The 20,390-nt window shown below is 47.7% G+C and overlaps 2 protein-coding genes across 6 annotated transcripts in view; both read left to right on the top strand.

Moving 5' to 3' along the window:
- The first annotated feature begins 174 nt into the window (after positions 1 to 174).
- PAQR7 (progestin and adipoQ receptor family member 7) lies at positions 175 to 9,480 on the top strand. Of its 4 annotated transcripts, none has more exons than XM_035118303.3 (2): positions 175 to 593; positions 4,330 to 9,480. In XM_035118303.3, exons 1-2 carry the CDS (start codon positions 190 to 192, stop codon positions 5,423 to 5,425), a joined length of 1,500 nt encoding a protein of 499 aa, XP_034974194.3. In that variant the 5' UTR covers positions 175 to 189; the 3' UTR covers positions 5,426 to 9,480. The 4 variants fall into 4 exon arrangements, with proteins under 4 accessions (XP_034974194.3, XP_060131772.2, XP_088528451.1 ...); XM_060275789.2 differs by having other exon boundaries at positions 455 to 593; positions 4,349 to 9,480; XM_088672325.1 differs by lacking the exon at positions 175 to 593 and adding an exon at positions 2,658 to 2,780.
- The window catches only part of AUNIP (aurora kinase A and ninein interacting protein), a 29,586-nt gene continuing 9,656 nt past the window's right edge, over positions 461 to 20,390 (top strand). The window contains exon 1 of one of the 2 annotated variants that reach the window (XM_088672323.1): positions 461 to 593. The gene's annotated coding sequence lies outside the window, so the exon portion shown is untranslated. Of the gene's footprint in view, positions 594 to 15,480; positions 15,554 to 20,390 lie in introns of those variants that run through there. The other variant, XM_088672324.1, reaches the window with a different exon arrangement.

Genomic DNA, 20,390 nt, shown 5'->3' with positions numbered 1-20,390 from the left:
GATCATGGGAGTTGTAGGCCAAAAACATCTGGAGGCCCGAGGTTGAGGAAGCCTGCATTGGACCATCTCAGGTTATCTCCTCCATGCTTCATGACAGCTCATGTTTTGCAACAGTCGATTGGGATAAGGACACGGAGAACAGGGCTCTTCTGCCTTTAATAACTGCACAGAGGACGGAATTTTTGGCAAATGAGGCGAGAAAAGCTGCTCTTCCCGGGATTCCCTGCATGCATCTACCCTCGGCGACTGAGGGAGGGAAACGCAGCATGCACGTCTCCTTCCCTCCTGCAGCTTCCGCATTGGGGTCCCCCCCCCCACTTTCTCCCGCCCGGCGCTACTTTCGGGTGTCGGCTGCAACCTCCAGGGGGCGCAGCGCCTCGTTGGTCCAAAGTCTTCCGCGGTGCTTCTGTTTGGTTTCTGCCTGCAGCTGCGTGGGAAAAAGCAAAACAGACGAGGCGGGTCTCTCGGGGAGAGGCGGCTGTTGCCGCAGAGGGGCGGCCTTGCCCGGCTAGGCTGGGTCGGCGCCTCTCTCTTTTTGCTCTTCCTTCGGCGCTTTCAGACGAGCATCCTCAGGAAGAAGCTGCTGGCAATCGGTAAGAGGAGTAGGGGGGGGTGCCAGAATGAGAAAATGGGGGTCCCCCTCCTTTCAAGGGACAAGATGCCCAGTGCGACGGGACTGTGTAGTAATAGAGCAAACCGGGGATGAGAGATTTCTGCGGGGAGCAATTATTTCCATAATGCAACGTGAGTCCGGGAGGCGTTTAAAGAAACTGAGGAAAGTGCGCGCGCTTGTCAGTTAAGGAGGGTGGGTGGGGGAGTCCCAGTTTATTTTGCTCCCCGGTCCTATGCAAGCTTGCTTTAGAATTAAGCCCCAAAGATATTAGGCGGCACTTACTCTCGAGCAAGTGTGCACAGGATCACGGTTTCCTTTGCAGCTTGGCTACACTTCGGAATAAACCCCACTGAGCTCACTAGGACTTGCTCCAGAGTAAACGTGCATAGGATTAGTCTGCAAGCTTTTACCGGCTCAAACTTTTTAACATCTTGGTAGTTCGTAATAAAAGTTAGTCAGTTTAAACTGTGGGGTGATCAGGGAGCTTCCTTAATAGGAGGGAGCGCGGGTGGGGAGACCAGTTTTTCTTCTAAAATGGGCGTGAGTTTTTTTTCCAGGATTAGGGCTCTAAAATGGGGCAATTAGCCTGTGGATCTTTCCATTGCTGGCGGGGTGCGTGTACAGTACCTTGCTTGGAAAAAGAGCGTCGGTCAGCCAGTGTCTATGGCTTTTTTAAAAAGAAGAAGAGAGAGTGTTGCACAACTTTAAAATATGGAACCAAACGTTTGAGTACAGGCAGAGGCAAAACCAGCCAGGGCTTGCAAATATTGCGTGGGGTGCTAAAGAGAACGCGAAGTCTCGCAGGCATCTTTATTTTTAAAAGAAAGAAGAGGTGGTATTGGAATTTCTGAATGCAGGAAAATAAACAAGTTCTCACATGGATTCCGGCTTAAGCGGCTGCTTACAGGCCCGTTCCTATATAGACAATTCAAACCCCGCCTTCTTCCCTTTGCATTATATAACAATGGGGTTCTGTTATGTACATCCAGGCTGTTGGGTTGGGGGGGGGGAAACTGGGAGGAGGTTGCTATTAGTGCTGTTGGCAGCCTGTGGAAGAATTGGAAGGCTAATGATCATCAGACTTTCAGCTGATTCAAAGATCAACATGTGCATATTCCCTCATGTTACTTTCATTATCTCAACAAAGCCACCTATCACTGAATAAGCAGGATGTCTTACTCTTTTTAGAAGAGTTGGTGTAGTGAGGTGACTTGGCCATCTTATTTTTGTAAGCATATTTAACAGTAACAGGTACACAGCCTCGCTCTACAAGGGCTGCTCAAAAGTGCTGAGGAACAGGCACTCTTGGGGTGCCAGGTGGCGAAATCAGTTAGTAGTTGAAGGGAGAGCCAGCCCTTCACCTGGAACTTTGGAGGGCACCAGGTTGGGAAAGGGGGCTCCAGGGTTTCAGAGAGAAGGGTCCCTTCAGCTCCCACCTAATCTCTCTCACTATATCCATCCTGAATTAAGACTGCTAAATTGCCTGCCTTGGTATTTAGTCAGAAGAGAGCCTGGCATTTTCCCTCTGAGCACTGCAAAAAAAAAACCACAACCATGTTTGTTATGTTAAGAAAGTGATCTCAGCCAGACAAATCTTTGTCTTTGGCTAGGAGGGGGTGCTAGGAATTCTGACCAAGCCCATCTTTGGCAACAGATGACAAAATGCCTTTGAACAGAAGGCGTTTCCTGGAAGGAGGAGGTTGAGCGGGTTGCAGTTTAACGGTGTTGGAAATCAAGGCCAACAATGCTTTTGTTGTTGATTAATTATTACATTCATTTTGGGGATTTGCAAAAAAAAAAAACAAGAAGAATTTCCACCCCCACCCCCCGGATCTATTGGACATTTTAAATGTTTATCTTGGGCAGGGGGGGGCCTCAGGCCCAGGGTCCAAATGTGGCCACCTGTGTTTCCTGTGGCCCTCAGAACTCTCTCCAGGCCATGCCCCTCACTGGCCCTGATGGGGAGTGGCATTTTCTGACTGCGAAATACAGCAACAGGAAATACTTACAATGCTAGAAGACTTATCCAGCTCCATCACTGGGGCTGTCATACAGTTAAAGATTAACCACATGGGTTTTATTGAATAAGCAAGTGATTAAAACTGCAGGCGTTCCCGAGAGAAAAGCATACTCTTAGAGGAGCCTTTGCCAACCTGCTGCCCTCCAGGTATGTGACCATGTGCTGGTGGGGGCTGATGGGAGTTGGAGTCCAAAACACCTTGAGTGGGCACCAGTTTGATGTAGGTTGTCTTAGATGATGTACCTACCTGTGTTGTAGCTTAGAAGTAGCATTTGCCTTCTCTCTCTCTCTCTCTCTCTCTCTTACACACACACAGACAGAGAGAGAGAGAGAGAGAGAGACAGCAAGAGGGATTTTTTAAGATGGCACTTGCCATTTCCATATTTTAGAACTACTGGGGGGGGGGTTAATCAAAGATCTACTGATTAATAGATTAAATGTTGCCGCCCAAAGTGCAACTTGGTAAGGTACTGATTTTGAACAGAGGGCCCAACAGAGGCGGTGATGGCAGAGGTTGTTTTTATAACCAACTGATATATAAATTGTATTAAATAAATATCCATAACTTTCCAAAGGCAAAAGTCTAGAGTTGTAGTTACAAAGGTTAGAAGCATGAAACAGGATTTATTTCTGGTTTGGTGAAAGACCTTGGTAAACTCTGGGACGGAAGCTGTGAAGTGTGCATGCACATGAAAGCTCATACCAATGACAAACTTAGTTGGTCTCTAAGGTGCTACTGAAAGGAATTTTTTTTATTTTGTTTTGACTACGGCAGGCCAACATGGCTACCTACCTGTTCTTGGTTCTTTAAGGATACAGTGTTGGAATCCTAATTTTCCATTGCTCAGGTAGCCTGTTGCAATGGACTTAGCTCGAATGCTGTTTTACAAAGTAAGCTGCTGGCTACTGCCAACCAGCTGGCCAGAATCCCATCTCTCCAGTGTTCTTCCTCCTCTATCATGATTTGAGTGCTCAAGTCAACCCAATGGCTTAATCCCTGTGGATTAACTACAAAAAGGTACACCTGCAATCCATGGCTTCTTCTTGGTTTATGAACTTTGCTTAACGTTAATAATGACTTAGCTTTATTTGTGAACCAGGCCACTAAGTTTAGTCTGCAAACAGTGGGCCAATGATAAGCTGCTGTTACGCTTCTCTGCCTGACAGTCTGCCCATGGTGTGCCTCCTCGCAAGCTCATTCACAGCTCCCCTCTTGCCTTGCAAAAGTGCTTGATGCAATCGAAGCAGGAGTGAAAATGTTACTTTAAAGGGAATATGCTCCTTTTTGCAATGCCAATTCCAGCCACATTTCATTTCAGACCCACTTCCTTCAAAGGGTCTTGTTTGCAGTTAAGTATAGGGCCAGGCAGTGGAATTCCTATGCATGTTTACCTATAAGTTGCCTCACTTTGCTCAAAGGGGCTTCCTCCTACTGTGCCTAGGATTGTAGCGAAGAATCTACAATCTAACCATGACTGCTCAGAGCTCAGCCTTATTGACTGCAGTGGGGCTTACTCCCAGGTAAGTAGGGTTAGGATTACACTGCTGAGCTTCTCCTCTAAGCAGCCATCTGCTTTGCCAATTCCCCCTGTTCCCCCAGTGGCTCCTGTTTCAACCACTGTCAGATATTGCGCCCATTGTTTCAAAATGCAAACCAACACAAACCCAACTCTGCTTCCTCTTTTATTCCTGAAAGGGGTTGTTTTGCTCTACAGGGCCTTCCCATTCCTGCCATGGCAACGATTGTGTCCGAAAAGCTCAGCCGCCTCTTCATCAGTGCCCAGCACTTCTGGAAAGTCCCTCGGCTGCTGGAGGAGGCCCTCCCCTCAGCCTCCTGCACGGTGGAGGCATCGGACGTGCCCCGGCTTTTCCAGAAGCCCTACATCCAGGCCGGCTACCGGCCCCTCAACCAGACCTGGAAGTACTACTTCCTCTCGCTTTTCCAGCGGCACAACGAGGCCGTCAATGTCTGGACGCACCTGGTGGCCGCCTTGGTCCTGGTGGTGAGGTTCTGGCGGCTCTCGCAGGCGGTGGATTTCCTTGGCGACCCTCACACGCAGCCCCTCTTTGTCATTGCCGCCTCTTCGGTCATCTACACAACCTTCAGCACCCTGGCACACCTCCTGCAGGCCAAGTCCGAGTTCTGGCACTGTGCCTTCTTCTTCCTGGACTACGTGGGCGTATCCACATACCAGTACAGCAGTGCTTTGGTTCATTACTATTACGCCATTGAGCCAGAGTGGCACGCAAGGGTTGCGGGCTTCTACATCCCGGGAGCCATTTTGCTTGCGTGGCTCTCGTGCGCCGGCTCCTGCTATGCCAAATACAGGAGCCCTCACCTCTCTTCCCTGCAGGGCAGGCTCTGCCAGGAAATGCCCTCTGCCCTGGCGTACGCTTTGGACATCAGCCCGGTGCTGCACCGCATCTACGTCTCCCCTTCCTCTGGACTCACAGACGTGGCCGTTTTATACCACAAGTGCCACGTCCTCTTTTTCCTGATTGCGGCCTTCTTCTTTGCCTACCCCTACCCTGAAAAGTGGTTTCCCGGGAAGTGCCACTTTGTGGGCCAGGGGCACCAGATCTTCCATGTCTTCCTGATGCTTTGCACCCTCACCCAGGTGGAGGCGGTGCTTCTGGATTACGAAACGAGGCGGCCCATCTACTCACGGCTCCACGGCAACCTGGCTCCCCTTTTTTCTTCCCTATGCCTTTTCGTGGCGACCGTCTGCTTCTTTACGGCCCTCCACATGACTGCCAGAGTACAGCGCAAACTGCACCAGAAAGAGGAATGAGAAGGACGGAGTGGGGGAATAGAGGGTGGGTGGGTGTTGATCTGCCAGTTTCCTTGTTCTCGCTTTGGGTGTGCCCGTGTCACTGTAATTCAGGGGACTGGACATTTTTGCCTGGCACAGCTGGTGTTTCTTCCTATAGTTAAGAGCACGTTGCTTGCTCACGTCTGGGTTGCTTACTACATCCGAGCAGCAGCGAGGGGGGGGTCAGATATTGCACCAGAAAGGAAGTGACATGAGCACAGCCATCTTGTGGGAGGAAGAGGCCTGCTTCCTGGATGCAATAGGACTTTCCAGGTGGTGGTTCTGTTTCCCCCCCTGCCTTCCTTTGAGAGAGACAGTTTCTCATACACTTATTATGTCTTCCCTTCTGGTCTTCTCCATGGTGGAAGAGTTCCAGGAGAGACGGACGAAGGTGAGCACCAAATCCATACCTGACTAGGTGGGAGGGTCCTTCAAGCATCAACGGCCTCTGGGCACATGCCAACTTTGCTCCATGCCGAAGTCATCCCTCGATGCTCTTTCAGCATGCCTGACCTATGCAGTCACAGACCCCCCCTGGTGCATCTCCACAGCTGCTGGGGGAAGGGACCCTAGCAAGGTTGGGTCAGACTCTGGTGCCTTCACAGCTTGCCTTCTGGCTTTCCACAAGGTAGGGGTGTCCCAGAGAAAAATATCATTCCTGTCGGGTGCAGCAACAATAATCCAGCTAGTTGGGAAGCTGCCATGTGTACGTGCCTTAAGGAGTGGAACCCCATAACCCTTTGGATGGGGTAAAGCGGAATTGTAATATTTGGAGTAAAACTCACCCTGGTACTTTAGGCAAATGTGATGCATCCAGGAAAAAATGAGTGTCTTGTATGTGTTTGTCTAGAGTAGGGCTGGCTTTTGTGGCTGGATTTTAAAAGTAAAACGAAACACACACATACACATACATACACACACACACACACACACACACACACACACACACACTGGTTAGGGCAAAGGACCGATGAAAGCAGGGCTGGGGACCCTTTTTCTCCTTGGAGGTTGAATTCTTTTCTGGGCAACTTTCCAGGGCCAGAGACAAAAGTGGGCATCCTTTGTACAGGATGCTAATTCCTAAACACCCACACCCCTCTGTCCTCCATCCAGGCAAGCAAAGAGGCATTTTCAGAGTCAAATGGCATGTTTCAGCCAACCAAAGACACTCAAGGAGGATGCAAAGCTCAGCTGGCGATGGGTGTAGTTTAGGAGTGCATATGGCCTGGTGACAGTCCAGGGGGCTGGATAGGGAGGCCTATAGGGCCACATTCAGCCCCCAGGTCTGACGTTCCCCACCCCTAATCTAAAGCAACATTCTGTCCCCAGCAGGAACATAGGAAGTTGCCATACCAGGCCAGACCATGTGACCATCTACCCCAGCATTTACTCTGACTGGTAGCCGCTCCTTTTCACTGGAGGCAGCCAGGATTCGACCTGGGACCTACTGCCCTCTGCTCTGCCGCTGAGCACCTGCTCCATCCTCAGCCAGATATCCCTTTAAAGCTCTTTGGTGGGGTGTTCTGGGGATAGCTCTTCCCTGAGCATCAGGGTGTATTTTGCCTGGAAGTGCCAGCTCAGTTGGTGAAGCATGAGGCTCTTAATCTGTGGGTTCGAGCTCCACGTTGGGCAGAAAGATTCCTGCATTGCAGGGGGTTGGACTAAATGATCCTCGTGGTCTCTTCCAACTCTCTGATTCTATGATTTGCAAGCCTGTGTGTGTCTTGTTTTAAAAGACAATCTGTGCTTGTGGCCATTGAGAAATCCCCATGTGCTGATAAATCCCCATGTTAATTATGCAGTTGATGAAAAAAGGCTTCTCCTCCCTGATTTAAAGCAGCGGTGGCTCACCTGTAACGCTCCAGGTGTTACTGGAATTCCATCAGCCCCAGGCAGCAATAGTCAGTGATAATGGCAGCTTTAGTTCAACAACAGTCAGGACATTAGGTCAGCCACCACTGGTTTAAAGGCATTTAACAGCAGGAAGAGCCTATGCACATTTCATAGAACCATAGAATTGTAGAGTTGGACTTGGAAGGGATCCCAAGGGTCATCTAGTCCAACCCCCTGCAATGCAGGAATCTCAGCTAAAGTATCCATGACAGATGGCCATCCAACCTCTGTTTAAAAACCTCCAAGGAGGGAGAGTCCACCACCTTCCAAGGGAGTCCATTCCACTGTTGAACAGCTCTTGCTGACAGAACATTTTTTCTGTTATTTAGTCAGAATCTCCTTTAACTTGAAGTCGTTGCTTCGAGTTCTACCCTCCAGAACAGGACAAAACAAGCTTCCTCCATGTGACAGCCCTTTAGATATTCGAAGATGGCTATCATATCTCCTCTCAGTCTCCTCTTTTCCAGGCTAAACATACCCAACTCCCTCAACCGTTCCTCATAAGGCTTGGTTTCCAGACCCTTGATCCTCTTGGTTGCCCTTCTGTGCACACCTTCCAGCCTGTCAACATCCTCCTTCATTTGCTCAGAGGCAGGCACTACTGTGTCCAGTAGGGCTCCTGACTCCCAAGTAAACATGCATAGAATTGCAGCCTAAAGAGGCTGATAATGTTGTACTTCAGTGCCCCAAGTAATTTTGTAGAAATACTACCCACTACTCAATACTCAAGAGGAGACTCTTGAGAGTCCCATGGACTGCAAGAAGATCAAACCTATCCATTCTGAGTGCTCACTGGAAGGACAGATCATGAAGCTGAGGCTCCAATACTTTGGCCACCTCATGAGAAGAGAAGACTCCCTGGAAAAGACCCTGATTTGGGGAAAGATTGAGGGCGCTAGGAGAAGGGGACGACAGAGGACGAGATGGTTGGACAGTGTTCTCGAAGCTACGAACATGAGTTTGACCAAACTGTGGGAGGCAGTGGAAGACAGGAGTGCCTGGCGCATAGCTGCCAAGTTATCCCTTTTTAAAAGGGATTTCCCCTTATGCTGAATAGGCTTCCTCGCGAGAAAAGGGAAAACTTGGCAGCTATGGCCTGGCGTGCTCTGGTCCATGGGGTCACAAAGAGTCGGACACGACTAAACAACAACAACCCACTACCAGTGGCATGTGGCAAGAGACAGGATGTGGCCACCCACCTGGTTGGAATCTTCATTGCTTTTCAAAATGCAGCCATCTGATTTGGCCCTGTCGGAAGAGTTGTGTGGTTTGGCGCTTATGAGCTTCCTTAAAGGGGTGGGGGTGGGCCTGGTTGGAAATGGGGTGCTCTTCAGACCTCTTAAATCAAAGGTGTGGCTTTTAGCTGACTTGAGTCTTGCTTTCAGTCAGACTAAAAAGCCCTTGCTTTTAAACTAGACCTCTTGGAAGAGTGCCATTTCAGAATACCTGATGGAATTGCTTCTTCAAGTTATTTCTGATGCTTAAAAGTGAGGGGGGGGGGAGAGAAACCTCTCTGGACACAGAAATGTGGCATCATTCTAGACTGTAGAGTTAGCACAGAAGATGAAGAGGTGTTAGGAGCAAAAACCCTATGGGCTGCATGGCATTATTTTGAAGGCTGCATGTGACCCCCTAGGAAAGGTTTCCCATCCCTGTGTGTGTTGGGGGGTTGTTGTTTATATCTCAACAGAGCCACTTTTGGTCTTGTACAACATTTTGGAAAGATGATCTTAATATCTTCAAATGGCCATACTTAATTATGAACATTTTTTAAAGAACAAAACCTATCATGTTAGGGAGCAAATTGGCCCAGAACATGCTCTTTTCCCACACGGCAGTGATTTCTCTCTCTCTGGGGGAGCCTTGCAACATGAACCCACATCGGAATTCTAAAGCGGTATCCTTTCAAGAGAGATATACCAGATATACACTATTTCTGAATGTGTTTGGTGTTCACCTAATGAATATGATGCAATACAGAGTATCATATAAAGGAAATTTCAGGGAGTTATGCAGAGTTTTGCAGGGACTAAGGCTGGGAAGGTTGTGTGTGGTTTTTCCCCTGTCCGTCTTATATTTTATACATTTTAATGGGCCTGTTTCTGCCATTTGTTTCTATAAAGCAATTTTCACAAGCTAAACGTTTTATAGTCTTCTGTCTCGTTCATCCTCACACCAACCCTTTTGACAGCAGCATAACTAGTGTAAAGGACGTTGTTTGTAGAGACAACTTTTGTAGGGGTACAAAATAGTCACAAACACATATTGATGTTTCCTCCTGGGTTTCCATCCTCTCAACAGGCATTGTGACCACTGGGCATTCTCATTCCCGATATGCTCTTGGGGGGGGGGCGGTGTTCCCTTTCCTATCCTCTATGATTTTCCACCCTGTAGTATTTTTGTACTTCTGCAAACCTTGGGGTCCCCTCAAGTTTTCTGCTACCTCTTTCTTGTCCATGGATGGTTAGGCTACATTAGGACCAACACAAACTGCCTGGACATTGGATACAGAAGGAATGGTTATAATAATGTCACGCTTTGCAACAATTAAGCTTGTTTCCAGAGTAGTATATTTATTTCTGAAAGTAGTGTTGCAGGGCACCCCAGTCTCCAAGCAGTGTGAGATTCCAGGGTTCATTTTTCCTTGGGAAATGAGGCACAGTGGAGAACATGATGTCTTTATGATAAATGAAATATAGTTTATTTATACCTCTGGTTGTAGGGACGCAGGTGGCACTGTGGGTTAAACCACAGAGCCTAGGACTTGCTGAACAAAAGGTTGGTGCTTCAAATCCCCGTGACGGGGAGAGCTCCCGTTGTTCGGTCTCAGCTCCTGCCAACCTAGCAGTTCGAAAGCATGTCAAAGTGCAAGTAGATAAATAAGTACCGCTCCAGCGGGAATGTAAACGGCATTTCCGTGTGCTGTTCTGGTTCTCCAGAAGTGGCTTTGTCATGCTGGCCACATGACCTGGAAGCTATACGCCGGCTCCCTCGGCCAATAACGCGAGATGAGCGCCACAACCCCAGAGTCTGTCACGACTGGACCTAATGGTCAGGGGTCCCTTTACCCTTTACCTTTACCTCTGGTTGCACACGCTGCGGGTTATGAGCTCTGGTATCCCGGAAGTAGCCGCTCCCAGTTGCGAACTTTGCCCCGGGATGTGAGCAGAAATTGGGAGGCACACTTTTGCTAATGGCGCCTTGGGTTACGAGCGGTTTCCGGTTATGAATGGACCTATGGAACAGATTCCGTTTGTGACCAGAGGTACCACTGTACATATATATGACCTGAGCCTACGAAGGAGGGGTTCAGAGCACCATACTCCAAGAGAGTCCTTTCTCTCCCATTGCTGCAACCTTCCGATTCGAGTCCACATTGTGCTCCAGCCCCTCTCTAACTTGCTGCAACAAACTGGAATCTCTTCTGCTAGGGCAAATCATCACCACTGCAACCTTAAACAACTGCTCTCCTTTTGTCTCTGCTCACTGTCTCAGGACGGGGCTGGCACAGGGTCTTTGCTTTGCTGATAGCCCATCTCCTTGTCTTTGTTCTCTATTAATGACCTATTTCTCAGGCAATCTCCTGACACAGTTGTCCAGCTGTTAAGAATCTGACTTCCAGTGATTCTTCAAGGGTTGATTAAATTCTAACACTTACTAAATCCATGAACTATGAGAGTCTGGCACCCATAAACTGTGGTACCCCAAACTCATAACTTTCATTTCTTCCCCGGAGAGTGGATTTCAATGAAAACAACTTAGCAACAACACCATTTAAAACAAAAATGCAGTTTAAAGCAAAATGACAAATAATTATCCAGCAGCGGTAACAAAGTTTACCAGCAATCAAACTAGGGGAATCCAGAAGGAACTGAAATCAACAAGCAGTTCTGTGAAAGGCAGACCTAAGGAAGGCAATTTTTACCTGCCATTTGACACTCCCAATTTGTGGTCAGCTGTGTCTTTTTTGGGGGGGTGGGGGTGTCACAATCTGGCCACTGGTGAGGAAAAGGCTCTGCAGGGTCTCCCACGATGCTTGCAGTGTACAGGCAGCTTTCTGAGGAGGAAAATATTCCTGCATACAGTAGATGAGAAGCAGATCCAACATCTGGCCCTGGCACCTTGGCAGAGCCCCCTCATACTGCTGCCTGCATGGCCTCCCCCCCCCCCCCGGTATAGCAGTCATAATTCAGCTGGTGGCTGCCATTTTGTTTTGCTAGAATGCCTCAGGCAGTCCAGAGCATTGCAAGGGAGGAATCATAAAATTGCAGACTTGGAAGGGCCGCTGAAGGTCAGCTAGTACAACCCCCTGCATTGCAGGAATCTCAGCAAAAGCATCCATGACTGTTGGCCATCCAATTTCTGCTTTAAAGCCTCCAATGAGTCCATCTGAGGGAGTCTGTTCCACCTGTGATATGATACCCATCCTCTTTATGGAGGATAATGCTGTCAATGGCTGCTAGACATAATGACTATGTTCTGCCTCCAGTGTCAGAGACAATATGCTGCTGAATAGTTGCTAGGAGTTGAAATTGGAGAGAGTTGCTGTTGGCCCTGTTCTTTCGCTTCACATAGGGATCTGCTTGGCCATTGTAAAAGCAGGATGCTGGGCCTTTGGTCTGATCCCACCAAGCTCACCTTATGTTCTTAAGTTTTAATTGTAGCTACCATTCTGTTTTCCCCACAATGTCTTAGACCGACACAGTATTTGGGGGCATCGTGGAAAAAATTAAATGGCAGCTACTGGGAGGCAGGCACCCACAAGCGCTCGGTCACTTAAAAAATAAAAAATAAAACCCACTGCTTTGCTATATGGTATTCTATCCCACAAATTGGGGGGCAGGGAGCGCGAAACCTATTATATAATAACCAAGGTCCCTTTGCCAAGAACCCCCTCAGATGTGCAGCCAGCTCCAATGAAAAGCCAGCCAGCCCTTGTCTGGTTTTGGCCAAAGTCTCCTGGGGCTCCATCAGAGATGTCCACAACAGTCTCTTGTTTTGTTTGTAAGGAAAAGCAGTCACAGGAGACTGGTGGGGAACAGCAGCATAATTCTCTTTTCCCTTTGGGTGGAAAAGCAGCTGGAGGGATTGATTTTGAGCAGAAAAACAGCTGGAGGGAAAGGATTAAGCAGATGCTTGCACCCTTGGTCCTCCATTCCCATTGGCAGCCTTCGGGAGCTATTTTTCAGTTTTAATAAAGATAAGAGTTGCTTTTACATGTGTGGGAGACATGTTACACGTGAGCCTCTGGATGACAACAGCCAGCAGGTTTTTCTTGCTCAGCAACTTGTGAGCAAGAGTAATTTATTTGAGAAGTGGGGATTTCAGCAATACTATTCCTTAACAGTTCATAACCTTTCTTAAAGGTAAAGGGACCCCTGACCGTTAGGTCCAGTCACGGACGACTCTCGCTTTACTGGCCAAGGGAGCCGTCGTTTGTCCGCAGACAGCTTCCAGGTCATGTGGCCAACATGACCAAGCCGCTTCTGGCAAACCAGAGCAGCACATGGAAATGCTGTTTACCTTCCCGCCGGAGCAGTACCTATTTATCTACTTGCACTTTGACGTGCTTTCAAACTGCTAGGTTGGCAGGAGCTGGGACTGAACAACGGGAGCTCACCCTGTCGCAGGGATTCGAACCACCGACCTTCCGATCAGCAAGCCCTAGGCTATGTGGTTTAGACCACAGCGCCACCCGCGTCCCAGTGCACCACCCATTCTTAATGCACCCCAATTTTTTACCAGTCACACTCCACAGGCACAATTATGCAATGTCTTCTTTTATCCGTTGCATATATCTCAAGTGCTTTTTTACCTTCTTTAAAAAAATAGTTATGGGACCATTCTTAAAAATAGGCCCATGTTACAAAAATATTACAAGACATATCAAGCTTGAAATACTTCTGTCTTGGAAAAAACACCATTACATTGTAAGGCTCAGGAAGTCATAGAATCATAGAGTTGGAAGAGACCACAAAGGCCATCGAGTCCAACCCCCCTGTCAAGCAAGTGATGTTGATTTTGCAGCTCCTTCAAGAGTAAATAGAAGCATGGCCTCTAATAAAATTAAGGGATTTTTTTGTTTTTCAGCATGCTGTAAATAGCTGTTTACATTTGGATAATGTTTTTTAAAAATATGTTTCTAGTCCATATGTTTTGGATGATGGAGTGTGTGGAGGACAATTAGATGATAATCCCTGCAGCTCATTTTGAAACTAGGAGGTGGGCTTCAAATAGAGTTTTAGCACAATGTATCTCCACTTCATTCTATAGCTGCCAGAATTTTGCCTAAGAGCCACCAAATATTCCATGCTAGATCACCTACAAAACCTTATCCAATTCTGTGATACTATACCCAGATTGGCTCTGCAGGAGTTTTGCAGAAGATTTCCCCAGCTCTGGTACTTGAGAGGCAGCCGTGGAATGGAGATGCCAGGCTCTGAATTTGGCACTTTTTATCCATGCAAACCAAGCTTGCAAACTGTAGCCCTCTCTCTCGATATCCAGACTTGCTTTTTTAAATTCATGCTAATGCTATGTTTTTGGCTTAGCTTGGTTTGGGTGAAGATCAGGACTATTGCCTAATAAGAATCCCTCTTCTCAGAAAGAATTGTTTGTATAATATGCATGTGGTTGCTGAGCAAGAAAAACCTGCTGGCTGTTTAGCCTGTTTAGCCTGGAGGTTTCCTGTGTATATTCCAAACCCAAGAAACCAAAGCAGATATTTATCAGGCAGATTACACATGACATTTGCAAAATGATTGACAATGTCTGTTGATCACAGCCAAAAGCCCCAAAGAGCTTTGGACTGTTAGGGTATTTATACAGATATTGATATTGATGTTGAAGAACCATTATCAGATTTATTTTTCTTTCTTTCAAGTCATAAAAGCTGCTCCTAGACTGTCAATATTTTAAGGGAAGGATTCAAGCCCATACTTGAACACTTGTTTAGTCGTTTAGTCGTGTTCGACTCTTCGTGACCCCATGGACCATAGCACGCCAGGCACTCCTGTCTTGCACTGCCTCCCGCAGTTTGGTCAGACTCATGTTGGTAGCTTCGAGAACACTGTCCAACCATCTCGTCCTCTGTCGTCCCCTTCTCCATCCCCCTTCCTCTTTTTGAACACTAGGGTTGTGCAATTAAAGTGAATTAAGGTTCTCTGTTTTCCCTGGGTCCCAACAAATCCACTTAAAAAGAACATCTGGACCTTTTGTGGTTAGGAACGTCACGGGGAAATTTAATGAAAAGTATGGGATGAACTAATGATTAATGAGAAGACGTGTAAACATAGCATGCAAGTAAGTCAGGATAAATGCTCCTTATTGCATAACCTCCCAATGATCAAATCGGAATAATCTAATCACCATGTAAGCAATTCAGGATGTGTACTAACAGGTCGCCTGGAAGGGCCCAAAAGCTTGAAAATGGTAGGCTTTTTTAACTGAATGATTTCCACTGTCACGAGCGAGCCAGATGCAAGCTGGAGTTAAATCTTTATTGCTAAAAATATGATCTGCACAGACTAGGCAGAGTGTCAGGCCTAATTAGCACAGCAGCTCATCCCTGGTAGGCCTGGCCCCCATTCTTCTTCTTTGGCGATCACTCGTAGCCGAGTAAGATTGTCTTCCATGAACATGGTCTTAACAGTGAGTCCGTAAGTGACTGTGGAGGCCAATTCTGGATCCACACATCCTTCCACAGTGGGAACATAGGTTTCCAGGCGGGAGTTGATCATGGTGAGGGTTTGCCAAGCATGCCTTCCTCTTCGCACGTTTCTCCCTTTCATCCTGAGTTTGTGCGTCTTCAAAGTCCATGACACGTTTTGTAAAGGCTGTTCTCCAACTGGAGCACTCGCAGGCCAGTGTTTCCCAGTTGTCAGTGTTTATACAACATTTTTAAACATTTGCCTTGAGAGAGTCTTTAAACCTCTTTTGTTGACCACCAGCACTACACTTTCCATTTTTAAGTTCGGAATAGAGTAGTTGCTTTGGAAGACGATAATCAGGCACCTAAACAACATGACCAGTCCAATGAAGTTGATGTTGAAGAATCCAACACTGGTGAACTTTGCTTCTTCCAGTACACTGGCCTTAGTTCACCTGTCTTCCCAAGTGATGTGTAATTTTTTTCAGAGACATTGTTGATGGAACCTTTCAAGGAGCTGGAGATGGCATTTATAAGTGGTCCACGTTTCACAAGCATACAGTAAGGTTGGTAGTACAATAGCTTTGTAAATGAGCATTTTGGTTTTCCTGAGAATGTCCTGGTCCTCAAACACTCTGCACTTCAATCGGGAGAATGCTGCACTCGCAGAGCTCAGGCGATGCTGGATTTCAGCATCAGTGTCAGCCCTTGTGGAAAGATAACTGCCCAGGTAGGAGAAGTGATCGGCACTTTACATAATTGAGTTGGATTTGTGGCCCTGCAGAGGGGTTGTTTTGTGGTTGTTGGTGCTACACTTTGGTTTTTTGAAGGTTGAGCGATAGGCCAAGCTTTTCGTAAGCTTCTCGAAGATGTTTAGGTGGGTTTGGAGGTCATTCTTTGAGTGTGCACACACCCTTAATAATCTACAGTTCCCAGGATTCTCCATGACTAAGAGTGCTTTAAATGTATAGTAAGGATGTGACCTCTGTTCATCCAAGCTGGGAAAGCTTTGTTGGGACCAGAGGGCTCTTTAAAGTGTCCAACTGGGGCTTGCCCTCTGTTGCCTGCTACTGCAAGCAGATGAAGGCCCACTTAGACATGATGTTATCTGCAGTTTTAGCCCTTGCATGGCTTAAAAATAAACACATAGCTTGCGTTGGGCCTGTAGAAACACTGACTGGACTATCCCCTATTGTACATAGAGAAGCAACTTTTTTTGCCCTGCCCATCACTGGAATGTGTCTCTTGGAAGGTTGCCCATAAAGGATTGAGGCCCTTGGGTTGGCAGAGACCCCCAGAGTGCCCAGAGCTTGCTCAGGAGAGCTCCCGGCGCCTCTGGCCCCTTTTGGATTCCTTGCCTTGACTCCAGCTGGTACTTCTCAAAGCAGATGTGATGTGGAGGGTGCGTCATTGTATATACCACAGAGGATTGTTCCTTCCTGTTGTTCACATGTGATAAGGGATTGCACCCTGCCTCCATTCTGCAACCCACAGCAGGAAGCCAGAGTGAAATGAACCCAGGCGTTCTGCAGCCTGATTGATCCAGAAAAGTCCAGAAATTGTGCAAAAACAAGGGGACTAATTAGCTCCACAAATAAACCCCATGTTTAAAATTAACAAAATAATCTTGGGCCACTTTAAATAGAAAATGCTGTTAAAAAACAACAACTAGTTAAAAGACTATTAATAGTTTAATTCTATACCCACTTAGCTGGGCAAAAACCTTGTTAAATTCCAGGGGATTTATTTCAGGGTAGACATGTTAAAAGTTAATTTGCTAAATGCCATTTGTTCCTCTTTTAGGGAGCTGCTAGGGTCTTTAGTCATTTCTGTTTGCTTCAGCAGACTAAATCTTTGCTCCTCACCACCACCCATGTAAGACCCTTTCCTCAGAGCATGGCAATGGAGCGGGAGGTGACATGGCCCCTGTAATTTTGTGAGCACTTTTTGAGAGTGCTGGTGGCAGCAGCAAAAACTCTGCAGATCAGGGAGAGGGAGAGGCAGCAACAGAAGTAGAAGTGCAGGAGGAAGGGAGTGCAATGTCTTGTGCCTAATCCACATATGGTGTGGCCATTGAAAGACTTATCCTCTGTCAATTGGTCTAATCCCCTATTAACAAGGGTTTGGAGCTTCAAGCTTGGGGTCTGATTGTGGCCCTCCAGGCCTCTCCATTTGGCCCTCAGGACTTTCTACAAGCCACACCCCTCACAGACTCTGCTTTGTACTCAAGTATTTTTGCATCGCTGGAATGTGTCCATCTGATGATGGCTGTTCCTTGTCTGGACAGAGGATAGAGAGGGATGTGTGAGTGTGTTTAGAAATCAACGTACTGGACAAAGGCAAAAGTCAAATTCATTGCTCTGCTCACTTTTGCTTCTGATCCCACCCACTATTCACATGTGGCCCTCGGAAGTTTGGCTTAAGGGAATGTGGCCCTTGGACTGAAAATCGCTCCCCATCCCTGGCATCAAAGGCTTTTTTTGGGGGGGGGGTGCTCTGTGGCCCTCCAGATAAATGCTGGAGTCCAGCTCCCATAACCCTCAATTTATTGCCCATGCTGGCTGGGGCTGATGGGAGCTTGAGTCAAAAAACATCTGGAGGGCCACAGGTGAGCAAACCCTGTTCCAATGTGCAGAAGAGATCTTCCTCTTTGGTGGTTGGAAGGGAACTTGGCGGGAGTAAAATCTCCCAAGTCTAATAATGGGGCAGTCCTCCAAGCTTGCCAAGTCGTAAGACAGTCCCTGCACCAGAGACCTTGGGGACAGAGAGGGACCTTGATTTTTGAATTGGCTTTATCAGTGCCCCCAATGGCTGAGTCCATCGTCCTCTATTCACCTGCTGTGCAAAGGTCCAGCCAGACAGCCCAATGCGAGGCTAAATGTGTGCCATGTTTAAATAGCTGATAAAAAGCCTGTGAGGTCTCTTGACCCTGTCTGGGCTGGATGCCTGACAGAGAGACAAGCCAAGACATGGGGAGGGGCCTAAGAGGGGGGAGCCAAAATACCTCACCCCAAACTGTGCATCCTGAATGCGCTGCTTTTTAATTCTAATTCCTATTAGAGTTAGACCTAGGGCTACCCTATGGTAGAGCCTGTCCGAGCCCTAGTCTACCCTGTGGTAGAGCCTGCAGACAATCCCAGCCCTAGTCCCTGGTACCAGAGAGCCAGTGGCATTGGATTAGGACTGAGAGACCAGGGTTCAAATCCCTGCTCAGCCATGAAGCTCACTGGGTAACTTCTCAAATATATTCTCAAATATACCTTCTCAAATATATTCTCAAATATACCAGATTCTCAAATACAATACCTTTTAGGGCCCCCACAATAATGTATCAAAAAAAAAATAGTGTGTAATAAAATTAGTTTATTAAAATGGTTGGTTGGTAAAAAAAAAAAACGTATTAGGAGATAATTTGCGAGCCCTGAGATTTTGACTGCCTACGGGCCTCTACAGGGTTTAATCTGGCACTTGGTAACTTCTGGTCAGTTACTGCCTTTCAACCTAACCTACCTGACAGGGTTGTTGTGAGGATTAAATGAGGACGAGGAGAACCATGTAAACTCCTTGGAGAAAAAGGTGAGATAGAAACACAGTAAATAAATAAATCTCCAGGTATACCTGACTGAAATAGGTAGGCGAATGGTTGGACTTTGTATTGAAAGCATCTTCCAAATGGCTACAATTCTCTCTTCCTGGCAGGGGGACTTGAGGCAAAGGAGGACCTCTGCTGTCCTGCTCTTTAAAAAAACTTGTGTAGAAGATGGAATTATCTTCTTAAAGACTACCTCCCCATATGCAGGCCTGTTGGATTCACTAAGAATGTCACAGAAAGCGCTTTCCATAGTTGCCCCCGTGGTTTGGAACACCCCTTCCGCCTTCTTCTCTTTAAGCCATTAGGAGTATGAGATCCCTGTGCTGAAATTTATTTCTGAGCAGAGAGGATTTTGCTGCAAGTTCACCTGTGGAAGTGTGCCTAGCCCTATTCCCAACCTCTGGGTACGTAAGAGCGAAGTGGACTTTTCAAGCCTGCAAGCTAGAGGAGCAGAGAGGTTGGTGTGTTGCAGGGAAGCCAGGAGGGAAAAGGAAAATGTGGATACCTGTGACTCACTGTGCCCAATGGCAGGGCTGGCCATGCCTGCTCCAACCATCCCCACTGCAAGAACTGCAGAGATCCCATGGAAGGGCTGTAACTCTGTGGTAGAACATCTGTTTTGTATGCAGAAGGTCCCAGGTTCAATTCCAGGTAAGGCTGGGAACGTCCCCTCTTTGGAATCATGGAGCACTGTCAGCATAGATCAAGAGTCGAAGACGGGGAGCTGGGCCCAGCCTGCAGGCCATTTGGGCAGGTGGATGCGGCTGCCCATCTGTCAATTACCTGATGTCATCATGCCATCATTGCTTTGCCCCTGGGCAATCTGCAATCAAGCCAAGGCTTCAGGGGTTTGGCAAATCCCACTTTTGGCAGGGAGCTGCATTTTTGCCTGTCCCACAGCTGGTGTCATACGACAGCAGGGCCAGGACAGATCGGCTTGGGGAAAACAGTCCTGCGGGCCAGATTAAGATGCCTAAAATGCATCTGGAACCTCCCCATCTCTGGGTGTAGACCATGCTGACTCAAATGAATCAACCATCTGATTCAGTACAGGGCAGCTTCCTATGGAGGACTAGAGATCAGAAAATAGCTGCCAAGGACTGACACTCTTCAGTTCCGCTGGATAACAGGCAGTACTGTTCCCAAGATTAGCACTGCCTGGCAAGGCATCCTGAGTAACCTGCTAGGAGCACTGGCGGAGGAACGGGAGTGCGGAGGGAGCAGACCGCCCCCAGCACCACTATTCCGGTAGGGTGCCATTGTGGCGGCCCCCCAGGACATGAGCCGCGCACCCCCTCTGCGCCAGCGCCACACTGCCCACAGGCAGCGTGCCACGCCCCAGAACGTAAGCCATGCCCCTGTGGGCGGTGCACCACGCCCTTGCGGGCAGCGTACTATGCCCCCCTCCCGATGCGTGCCCTGCCCCTGCCTGCTTTCTGCCCCCGGTAGCGGAGCATGCAGCTTCGCCACTGGCTAGGAGAGGGGAGATAAAATCGAGGAGTCTCACAAGCTGCTTCTTTTTCTCTGTTCAAAGCCAGTTTATCTACATTAAGTAAAGGTCATTGGAAGTCTTTCCAGTGGAAAATAACAAATATACTGTACACAGTAGTTAGACTTCAGTAACATACCACTACTATTACGTCAGTTGGCCTTCAGCTCAAGAAACAGCTAATTATTTCACCCAATTTATCGCAAAGACTCTCTTAGCAGCTTTGGCAAAGAACACTCTCCTGTAAGTTCTGAGACAGCTGTTCCCCAACTTTTTCTCCATGGACCACTTGAAAATTGCTAAGGGACTCTTGAGGGTCAGT

Source organism: Zootoca vivipara, chromosome 6 (genome assembly GCF_965207765.1).
Source record: "Zootoca vivipara chromosome 6, rZooViv2.hap1.1, whole genome shotgun sequence".
Taxonomy (NCBI): domain Eukaryota; kingdom Metazoa; phylum Chordata; class Lepidosauria; order Squamata; family Lacertidae; genus Zootoca; species Zootoca vivipara.
Note: the sequence above shows the minus strand (reverse complement) of the source record. Positions and strands in the feature narration are given on the sequence as shown.

Coding starts and splice junctions, on each gene's coding strand:
- PAQR7 (XM_035118303.3), top strand. CDS start 190: ATGAGGCGAGAAAAGCTGCTCTTCCCGGGATTCCCTGCATGCATCTAC. Junction 594..4,329: donor GAAGAAGCTGCTGGCAATCG/GTAAGAGGAGTA, acceptor TATTCCTGAAAG/GGGTTGTTTTGCTCTACAGG.